Here is a 10,646-nt window from a genome sequence, read left to right as displayed (position 1 = left end):
TGAAAAATTCAAATTACTAGAGTAAAAGATAAAAAATTTTGGGAGGCGAAAAAACATCATAACGTGATTTTAACAAAAGCCATTAATATATTGGTTAATAAAAAGTTCTATCTTTACTTTAGACTAGCTATCTGAATTTTATTCTATACTTTATCTTTGTGTTTTTTTAGCTATTTCATTGGAGTTGATAACAACAAACTACTGCACCATCCCATAACTGGCTTTTTAGGCCTAGGCCTGTAATAGGAATGAAATAATATTTTCCTTCGTTTCCCATCCCTTATCCCTGGGGTTAATTTGGAATGATTAAGAGTAACATGTTAATTTAGACAGGTATATTTAACGAATTTTTGCCTATCCTATTAACTGCAATCGAGAATTTCCTATGTTATTTTCTTTAACGTATTTTACCATTATTCTTTTAATAGAAATGATAATTTTTGCTATTTCTTGAACATATTTCTAAATTATCTATTTAGTTGGAGCTCCATGTCCGTCTTGTAACAAAACTAAAAGTTTTCCATTGGATTTTAGATCAAGGTGAAATATGTTTTAATTTACTTTAAATATATATAATAAGTTATATATACAATTATTTTTGTTTATTTTGCAGATATTCTACTAGAATAAGTCAAGAGGAAGGAATCAATAACTTTTTTATTGGCAAAGAGAAACCAAAGAAAAGAAATGGAAGAAGTCTTGACCATGCAACTCCATATGATTTTTCTCTTGCATATCAAAGTTCTAAGTATGTTTTATATTTTCAAAAAGAATCTCACATACTTGATTTTAGGAAAAGCACCAAAATATCTCTACTTGTTGATTTGTTAAAGGCTTTTCCAGTATGACTTCTAACCCGATTAATTTCCTTTTTATTAGAAGTGGTTCTCAGCCATACTAAAAAGTCATGTGTTGTATCATAGTACAGAAATTATTTTTAACTAAAATGAATACAAATAGTACATTTAATCCCTGCTTTATTGGGTCTTTAGTCCAAAAGTATATTACCGTATATTTTCTTGTATAGAAGTTAGAAAATATTAAAAGAATATCATTATGTAGAGAGAGGAAACTAGAATCAGGCCTCTTTTAGAGTGACAAAACCATAATGATAGATCATATAATTACTTTTGGAAATTGGTTTCACCTTCGTACTGTATTGAAATCCAATTTCAGGACACCATGGTTGTGTTCATTAAAATACAGTGGCTTTAGGGGTCGACACAGGTGTGGAGTAGTTCTACTTTCAGGTAAAGAAAATTATTAGTAGCAAGTTATATTTCATTACATTTACAAAAACAAATTTTTACATATTTTTCAGCTTATCCCAAAGAAACTATTCTTGTGTCTGCTGCTCACTGCAACAATATTTGTAAGGTGATAAGAAGATTATCTTTAGAAATTACAGTTTTAGTGGAAAACATGATATCTCTAATGCAGTAATTTTTTTGAATTTACAAACCGTAAAACAAGATACATTAATTAAAATTTGATTTTAAAAACTGTTCTCTTTATAGCTTCAAAACAATAATCCTTGATTTTTCTTCTGAATTTAATAAATCTATTCAGTTCATTCTTATGTAATGACAAAAAGATATAAAAATAGAAGAGTGCGTATAATTACCATTACTTGGCATCACTAATTGTGTCCAAGACATCTTCTTTGCCATGTATTGCTGATGTTTAATTTTTTCTATTCTTCTAGTCTCATCAAAAGGGAGAAAAACTAACCCCCAAAAAAACTTAAAAAAGAAGTGGTTTAAAATTAATTCATCAAAAAAACTACCTGTCTCTTAATCTACTTATAAAAATTAAGTTGTAATGTTATTGGCTGTAATAGTTTTAAGATTGGACAAAAACTATTATTCCAAAAATCAGATGAGTAGGATTTTTTGTCAAAAAAGAAAAAAAATTCAGCATGTACGAACTTTCTGGTAACGATTATAGAGCTGCTACGCTTTCTAAATTGTACTTAATATTTATAGAAACAATATGCATAGTTTGAAATCGAAAGGACAATTTCTGAACGACCGATCCTAATTATAGAAAAGCTTTGATTTTAAAAATGTTTAGCAATAATTTTTTTTATAAACATCCTAAATATAATGCATTGATATTGTCAAAAATTTTTAAGGACAAGAGTACTGGAAATACTCTAGAACCATGCTGCTGCAGAGAAATTGATAATAGGGCTTCCTGTAGAGATGTAAGATTAAACTTTACTTTAATCAGGGGTCGGCAGCATTCCATATTAGAGTGGCTTATGTGTTGCTCGAATAAAAATTTAGTCACAACATATCAGGGGGGCTGTGGCTAATTCTTTCTCAAAGCTGCACAGCTGACGGTGAAGCATCTGAAGGCTGAATGTTGTATAATTATATGCTGCGGCTGCCGAGCCCTGGTTAGAATTCCTAAATAATTTATCAATTTATGAAAATGATTGTCAAATTATTTGTTTTGTATTTGTAGAAAACTGTTTACTGTGGAGATTCTCCAATTATTGATTTGGCTAAAATATCAGATTTAGAGATAGGTACAGTTACAGAAGATCATCTGGAGCTTTTAGTATTTGAAATAGATTAAGACCACATAAGCTATATTTGGTTTTTTTGGCCTTTTTTTGGCAAAAAATATTCATTATCTCTAAAGACTACAGGGCATTATTTATTTAGGATACTATTGTTTTCGTCTTAAACCCATTTTTCATCCCCAAATATTTAGTGTGTGGAGAATTCACAACAGAAGCAATACCAGAAGATTCTACGCCTGAACATGAAATAGTACTCAAAATTAGCAAGGTACATTTTCAAATATGAAATTAAATTGAAAACCACTTCAAATAATTTGTATAGTTTTTAAATGGTTACATCAGGTAGTTATACATCTTTCTGATTATAATCAACTAAAGGTGTAGTAAAATTCTCAAAAAAAAGTAGTTTGAATGGTTTGTAGCCATTGCACTTAATTTGGCAAAAAATTGTTCTCTTTAGATTTCCACGTCAATATTTAAAATAAAAATAAGTTCAAAATCAATTGACTTTTTAAACTAAAGTTTCATAATAAAAATCAAATATCCTCCCTCATTAAAAAAATCTGTATTGATATTCAAAATTTGGCAAAATGTTTGAAATGCCCCTGTAGAAATGTTTTCCACGCCACTGAAGTTATGGCCTTACATGCTGTCAAATTTTTTTACCACCCCCCCCCCCCTCAAATTTTTACCCCGGGGGTAAAATTTGCTTGGGGGGGGGGTTGGTAAAATGTTTTGGGGGGTAATTTACTAATGTAAAAAGGTACCTACCTAATAATGAAATACTATCTGTAATACAAAGTAGTACGATGTCTATCTGTCTGTCTGTCTCTCCGTCTGTCTGTCTGTTCGCTGTCTAAAGCTTAAGATCTCAGTAACCAAGGAACCGATTGGGCTTTACTCTTCAGGGAATATACCTTCTGGTCCTAGGTTGGTTTTAAGCTATTTTCTTGGGGGGTGGGACAACCCCAACCCCACCCCCCAAAAAAAAAATTCTTTTTATTTTAAAACTAAAAACTACTACCCCACCCTCCCCTCCCAAAATAAATACCCCCCCAACAAATATTTTTTTACTTTTTCTTTTTAAATATAAACAAGGATGACAACATCCATAAGTAGCGAAGCTCAAAAATTATGAATGGATATCGGGAAAAAATTACTATAGGGAAAAATAGGGAAACCAGGAAACCTTAAAAATCACTTAACCTTAAGAATCACGAAAATTACAAAATCTAGGAATCGATCTAGCACCGCAATTAATAGACAAATCTTAATGAAACTTGATAGAAATATGTAGTATATGAGCATATTCAATCCCTGAAAATTTCAGCCGCAAATCTTGAATAGGAATCGAGAAAACCATAGAAAATCTAAAAATCTAGGAATCGATCTAGCACCCCAATTAATAGAAAAATCGTAATAAAACTTGATAAAAAATATGTAGAATGGAAATTTAAGCAATCCCTGAAAATTTCAGCCCATTATCTTAAAAAGGAGTTGAGAAAATCACAAAACATGAAAATCTAGGAATCGATCTAACACCCCAAATAACAGACAGATGGACAAAACAATTTATAGAATAGATGGGCATATGTTATAAGAATCTTCATTAAAAATTTCAGCTGTCTATCTTTTATAGGAGCCGAGAAAATCACGTTTCCCCCACTTTGTCTCAGACGGACGGACATTTCGAATTATAGAGTAGCTTCGCCACTAATAACACAAAAATAGGTTGATTAAACCTCTTGGGGCAAAGCCCCTAGAGGCTAGGGGCGAAGCCGCTAGTAAAATATATAGTAGTAAAAATGCGCGCGAAAGGTAGGGGTAAATTTTACATGGAGAGGGGTTAAAATAAACATATTTTTTATTTGGGGGGGGGGGGTAATTACCCCTTTATCCCCCCCCCCCCCCTTGGACGTCCTTGGTTGAGTGATCATTATGACTGATAGATAAATCAAGTTACCGCAGTTACGAGGGTTAGAGAAGGGGTAAGGCATACATAAAGAATCCTTGCACCAAGGTATTTCTTTGCTTGATAAGTTGATCGTTACTGATTAAAATGATTTATCACTGCCTAAAAAACTTCTTTCTGTAGAAATAAATTAAAACTTAAGCAAAAAAAATCCTCCGTTGATTATTATTGTATAGAACTAATTTAATTTTAATTCTAGTGTGGAGATGTAAGAGAAATCGAGAACTTGTGTTTCTTTTGATGAACATAAGATAAAAGCTGCAAAACGTATTTTGGAGGCTTTACTGTAAATTCTATTGTACGTTTTACAGTCATAAACACCATTAATTTTTAACATATTTTTTTTATTTAGATAACACAGCATCCAAATTTTGGGATTGCAGACCCAATGTCAGGAGGAGACATTGCTGTTTATCATGTTTCTAATCCACAGGTCTTGTTAGACACAAGTTTAAAAGTTTTTAACAACTTAAATTTCACTATTAATGATTACAGCAAAAAATACATGTCATTAACTTATTTACTATTTCTAGGTTTTATTTCCTTACTTAGGAAACAAGACCATCAACCCTGCATGTTTACCCACTTATCCAAATGACTATGATGAAAGTAAACCAGTAAGTTTTTACAGTATTTAATTTTTTCACTTATTTCTAATATAATATTTATTGCAATGATTTTTTTTTATTATAATTCAATAATATTTACTGGTTGAAATAAGTTTTATCAAAACAGAAATTTAGTCTACAATCAAATGTTTAATGTTTATTCATCTAAAAGGGTAATTTAGGATTACAGTTTTACCTTTCTTCCAAAAGATATCTTCTTAGCCAATATGAATTTTGTGATCCCTTATTACCATCCACCGTTTCACAGCTTTAGAAGCTCCAGCCAGCCGCTACCTTGTTTACTGCTACTGCAATAAACATCATTGAAAAATGTCTTTCTGGTTGAAAAAACGATTTTATTATAAGACTACAACAATCAAATCGATCATAATGAGATCTTTATCAAGATATTGGAAATTAAATTCTTTTATCATTTTAGATTGAAAAAAGGGAAATTGTAGATTATATTTCAGCTTTTTTATAAAAACTTGTTTAAACCTCCTATTTTTTAATGAAAAATTTTAGGGTAGACTAGTCACATGGATGGATCCAGAGCCTTCTTACAGATCACCTCATTTCTATTTAGACAATTTTGCATACACTAATTATATCCCTAAAACATCCCCAATGACTGAAACGGTAAGAATAAAATGTTAGGCCAAGTCTTATAAAAATTTTCTCTACTAGCCTAGGATATAATATAAATCTAAATCTAGATATTAAAGAATTGTGTAATACTAACTCTTAGGCTAGCCTAAGAAATTTTATAAGATTTGCCATATTATCTTTTAGAGTCCCAATTCATTTAGATTCGGATATCATTTTTTTTTCAGTTATTTGTTTATTCTTTTTTATTCAAAAAATATTTCTCTGGAAAAAAAGAGAAAAGTTTAGTATATACTTAAAATCAGCAATAGGTATAAAATTACAAATATTTTTATTTCTTAGGAATGTAAAGATCCAGAATGGATGGGTTCTAATACAGTTTATCCTACTAAAACAGTGTGTTATAAAGATAATTCAGAAAACGGGTATATTATTTCATATTTTTTACGTTAATATATTTTACTAACAGAGCTGGTGGGGTGATTCACCTACAAGATATACATACTGAGAGACACCATGTTAGTTGTTTATAAGATCGATTTATTGATTACCTCAATTTAGTAAACAAAACAATCAATAACGCCTATTGATATTATTTTTTGATAAGTTGTATAACCTTTGGTAATTCTGGATCACCATTGGTCAGATTGGATAAAAAGAATTTATTTCATTGGGTAGGATCTTTGTCTATTTCTAAAGGTAAGCAATTATAGCAGTAATAGTAATATTTATTTTTTTGTAATTTGTTTTTCTCATAAATTTTCGCAAATTTAATCAAATTTAACCAACAATGTTCAAACTTCTTAACAAATTAAAACTACATTATGCTGTATAATGATATTAATGATTTAAAATATGTGGGCTTAATCTAAGTAATGCTTCTATTCTATTTTTAAATTATCATTGTTTGGAATTTATTAAAATAACATGTTTAAGGATGTGACAAAACAACAGTAAAAGAAGTGTTTCAAAACAGATACAATGTAAGTTAAGTCATATTATGTAAAATTTAAGTATATTGATTTAATGTAAGTAAATACAATAAATTACAATATTATTCTTAGGATAGTATTCCAGTTTTTGATGTTGAAGCTGAAAATCCAGCTGTATTTACAGGTATAGTTTCTATCTCAGTTTTTCTTAATGTGTCAATTGATGTTGATTCATATTATCGCTAGTTGATTCGCCCATAGATTCTGTGATTGAGGTTTTTTCATTAAATTCAGTCAAACAGACGTACAGATGGATATACATTCCAATACTTTGTATTATAGTTTTGTAGGAGAAGTTCTTTTAAATTAAAAATATAATATTTTTTTTTTTTAAAGATGGTCTGTGCTATTTGGACTGGATTGCAGACCAGTACGGCATGAGAGTAAGATTTTATTTAGTGTTCTAACTCACCGAGAATTTAATTAATTTTGGCTGAAACTAAGCTTTCAAGCCTCCAGATATTTGAAGTCACAGTAGCCAAGGAAATACTACCCTACCTTTTGTACGCTAAGGCTTAATAAAACTGGATTCTCTCTTTCTATGCACTACAAAGTCTTGGGTGTTGTTGTGGCAACTGCAGTTGTAACGACACAGAGTTAACAGTATTGTAGCATCCATTCAAGTTAGTCTAATATAGCTGTGACTTTTGATTAGTTTTCTTCACTAATAATAAATTTCGTGTTCTATTTTAGCCACCGCTAGACTATATAATACCACAACATTGTTTAAGCCTGGTAAGAAAATCATAACATTTTTTGCAATTCATGAATCAAACAAATAATTGTAATTGTGCTCATTTTGGTGTTATTTATTAAACTAGGCTACAGGTGGAGATCCTCTGGACAAAAACAAAGAAACATGTATGTCAAGTACTGGTTTTGAATGCGATTTTGAATCGAACAAAGAATGGGACAAATGTTTGCTTGTGGCTTATGAAGGTTACTCCTACAACATATTCATGGTGAGTAAAATATAAAAAAAACATTACTTTTTCATTGTTTAATCTCTTTAATGTTGAAAATCAAATTATTCTTTGGTCTATTCAGTATAAAAGCTAGATGCACGTGACCAACAAGATCTTATAAAAGACTGGACTGATTGATCTAGAATTTTAGGGATCTATCTTGTCAGCTCTTAGGATCTGTATGTCAACCTAGAGACTTTGGCTAACCAAAATTAATTAGTATTAAAGTAAATTTAAAAAAAAAACATTTTTAGTGTACGGATAAAAATGGAACAGTTGGAGCCTGTGCAAATAACTGCAAGGTGAGTTCATACTTTCATACAACATAGGTTAGGTATTATGCATTTGTACGGCCCTAGTTGAATTTTTTATTCCTTACTTTATGTTACAATTGTCAATTATAATTTTTATTATATGTATTCAACATTAGAGTAAAACACTAGAGGAAGAAAGGGTTAATTAACTGTATCTCCCAATCGCACTGTCCATGTGCCGTCTCTCGATTGGGTCATTGAAAATCTACCAATGGTGTGTATTAACACAGCCAAGTAGCAGAAAACAATTTGGTAGAAGATAAATAAGGTCATTGAAAAAGGGAGGTAGTTATTTGTAGTAATTTGTATATACATCTATACTATATATCTGTTTATTTAACCATGCTAAAGTTGAATAATTGTTATGTAATGTTTTAATATTATGTCTATTCTTATTATAAAACAAAAACTATGACTTATCTATTTTCTTATAGGGCGTGGATCCAAATTACATTGTGCTGGGAGGAGGCTTTCTAGGTGTATCAGTAGCACTTGCAGGTTCTTCATTTTTAGGTAATGTCATTTATTTATATATGTATATATCATGAAGAAAAAAGACTGCAGAGTCCTAATAAAAATCTTAATTTTATTTATATGTTTTATTTTAGCACCGGCAGTAGGTGGTACCGGAGCCTTAGCTGCTGCAGGGGGTATCTTTGCTGCCAATGGAATGTGTCCTCCAGGACAATGTCTGGTAAGTGTAAGAATTATATAATACAGTATTGGCTTCGCCTTTAAAATCAGAAAGAAAACAAATGTTAAGCTGTCATAAAATGTAGAACTCAGAGAATCTTGCTTTATATATAAGAATGAAAAAGCGGGGTAATTTGAGTTTCATAAGACACAATAAATGCATATGAATCTTAATATAATTTTGTTTAATTTTTAACTGCGTCTCTATCCTCCAATGGCATCTATTATTAATTAACTGTTTGAAATTTAATGTGTATTCCTATATAAAATTTATTCTGTATTCTTATACTTTGTTTGTTTTTTCAGCCTCGAAATTCACGCAAATGTTGTTCTATGGTGTTTGTTAGAAGACGATTAAGATGCCCAAGATCATGTTAGAAAAACTGCCCAAGATAAATGAAAAATACAGAAAAAAAATTGCTCAAGATTAACGAAAAATACACAGAGAAAAACTCCTGAAGATTAATTAAATATACGGAAAAAAACTCCTCAAGACTAATCAGAAATATGTACAGAAAAAAAACTCCTTAAGATAAATAAAAAATACAGAAAAAACTCATCAAGATTAATCAAAAAAAAAACTTCATCAAGATTTATAAAAATACAAAATAAAAGTGCTACCAATAATGTACATAATTTTTGTTTAAAAAAATGTTAAATATTTAGAAATTCATTTGTGTATTTGTAATTAAAATAATCTCATAAGTAATAATTAAAGAACCTCAATAGTAATATAAAGGAACCTCATTAATATGATGATTATTTCTACCTCTATGTTTATGCTTATATCTACAATAAATATTAAAAATCTAATTAGTATTACTTTTGTAATTGTGAAATAGACAGACTTACATAAGTTAATAATAGAGTAGACTTAATATTCAATTCAAAATGCAATCAGATTTTTAAGTATTTATTATATTGGATTAAATGCAGTTTTTGAGTAAATAAGATTATATATTGATACTTTATTTAGAAATGGTTAAATATATTAATAATTCAAAACTACTGATTATTTAAGCTGGAAAGTTCTGAAGTAGCAGGATGTCTGTCTGTATATCAGGACACCAAGCAACAGGATGACTGTCTGTTTAATTAATACAATGTATTAATTAACTATGCACTTTGAAGTAGCAGGATGACTGTCTGTCTAATTAGTACAAATGTATTAATTAGCTGTATAACTCTGAAGTAGCAGGATGACTGTCTGTCTAATTAATACAAAGGTATTAATTAGCTGTATAACTCTGAAGTAGCAGGATGACTGTCTGTCTAATTAATACAAAGGTATTAATTAGCTGTATAACTCTGAAGTAGCAGGATGACTGTCTGTCTAATTAATACAAGGTATTAATTAGCTGTATAACTCTGAAATAGCAGGATGGCTGTCTGTCTAATTAATACGAAGGTATTAATTAGCTATATAACTCTGAAGTAGCAGGATGGCTGTCTGTCTAATTAATACAAAGGTATTAATTAGCTATATAACTCTGAAGTAGCAGGATGGCTGTCTGTCTAATTAATACAAAGGTATTAATTAGCTATATAACTCTGAAGTAGCAGGATGGCTGTCTGTCTAATTATCAGGACACCAAACAACAGGATGACTGACTGTTTAATTAATACAATGTATTAATTAACTATGCACTTTGAAGGGGTAGAATATTTGCCTATGCAAACTAGCTAAAGTAGTAGGATGTCTGTAAATAGCTGTATTGGTCTTAATAAAGACTCGAACCCAAACCAGATAATGTTCTGTGTTAGGACTCTCAATATCAACTGACTAACTAAATAAATGTTCTCTTAAATGTTCTCTTAAATGTGCTCTTAACTTTTACAGAGCAATAAAGAGTAAATGATGTTTCTACTTTTAAGCCAAAACTTAAAACTGAACTATACTACATTTTCCCCCTCCTGACGCCGTCAAGGCTTCACTAATCTGAATCTACATCAGCAGCCATTACCG

General features: G+C 30.2%; 2 protein-coding genes and 1 long non-coding RNA gene across 3 annotated transcripts; all 3 read left to right on the top strand.

Annotated features, from left to right (window-relative positions):
• The first annotated feature begins 676 nt into the window (after positions 1-676).
• LOC145316356 (uncharacterized) lies at positions 677-2,206 on the top strand. Its single transcript, XR_013878448.1, has 4 exons — positions 677-748; positions 1,177-1,250; positions 1,322-1,377; positions 2,135-2,206. It is a non-coding gene; the product is annotated as an uncharacterized LOC145316356 (long non-coding RNA).
• Positions 2,207-5,096: 2,890 nt separating this feature from the next.
• On the top strand, positions 5,097-7,458 carry LOC145328495 (uncharacterized). The gene is made up of 7 exons (XM_080172209.1): positions 5,097-5,111; positions 6,059-6,141; positions 6,324-6,415; positions 6,653-6,699; positions 6,781-6,832; positions 7,045-7,091; positions 7,402-7,458. Exons 1-7 carry the CDS (start codon positions 5,097-5,099, stop codon positions 7,456-7,458), a joined length of 393 nt encoding a protein of 130 aa, XP_080028335.1.
• Positions 7,459-7,571: 113 nt separating this feature from the next.
• Positions 7,572-9,122, top strand: LOC145328488 (uncharacterized). Its single transcript, XM_080172197.1, has 5 exons — positions 7,572-7,670; positions 7,928-7,975; positions 8,422-8,500; positions 8,596-8,681; positions 8,987-9,122. Exons 1-5 carry the CDS (start codon positions 7,572-7,574, stop codon positions 9,056-9,058), a joined length of 384 nt encoding a protein of 127 aa, XP_080028323.1. The 3' UTR covers positions 9,059-9,122.
• Positions 9,123-10,646: the final 1,524 nt, after the last annotated feature.

The sequence above is a fragment of the Acartia tonsa genome, chromosome 1 (genome assembly GCF_053477335.1).
Source record: "Acartia tonsa isolate MP-2025a chromosome 1, ASM5347733v1, whole genome shotgun sequence".
In the NCBI taxonomy this organism is placed as follows: Eukaryota; Metazoa; Arthropoda; class Copepoda; order Calanoida; family Acartiidae; genus Acartia; species Acartia tonsa.
Note: the sequence above shows the minus strand (reverse complement) of the source record. Positions and strands in the feature narration are given on the sequence as shown.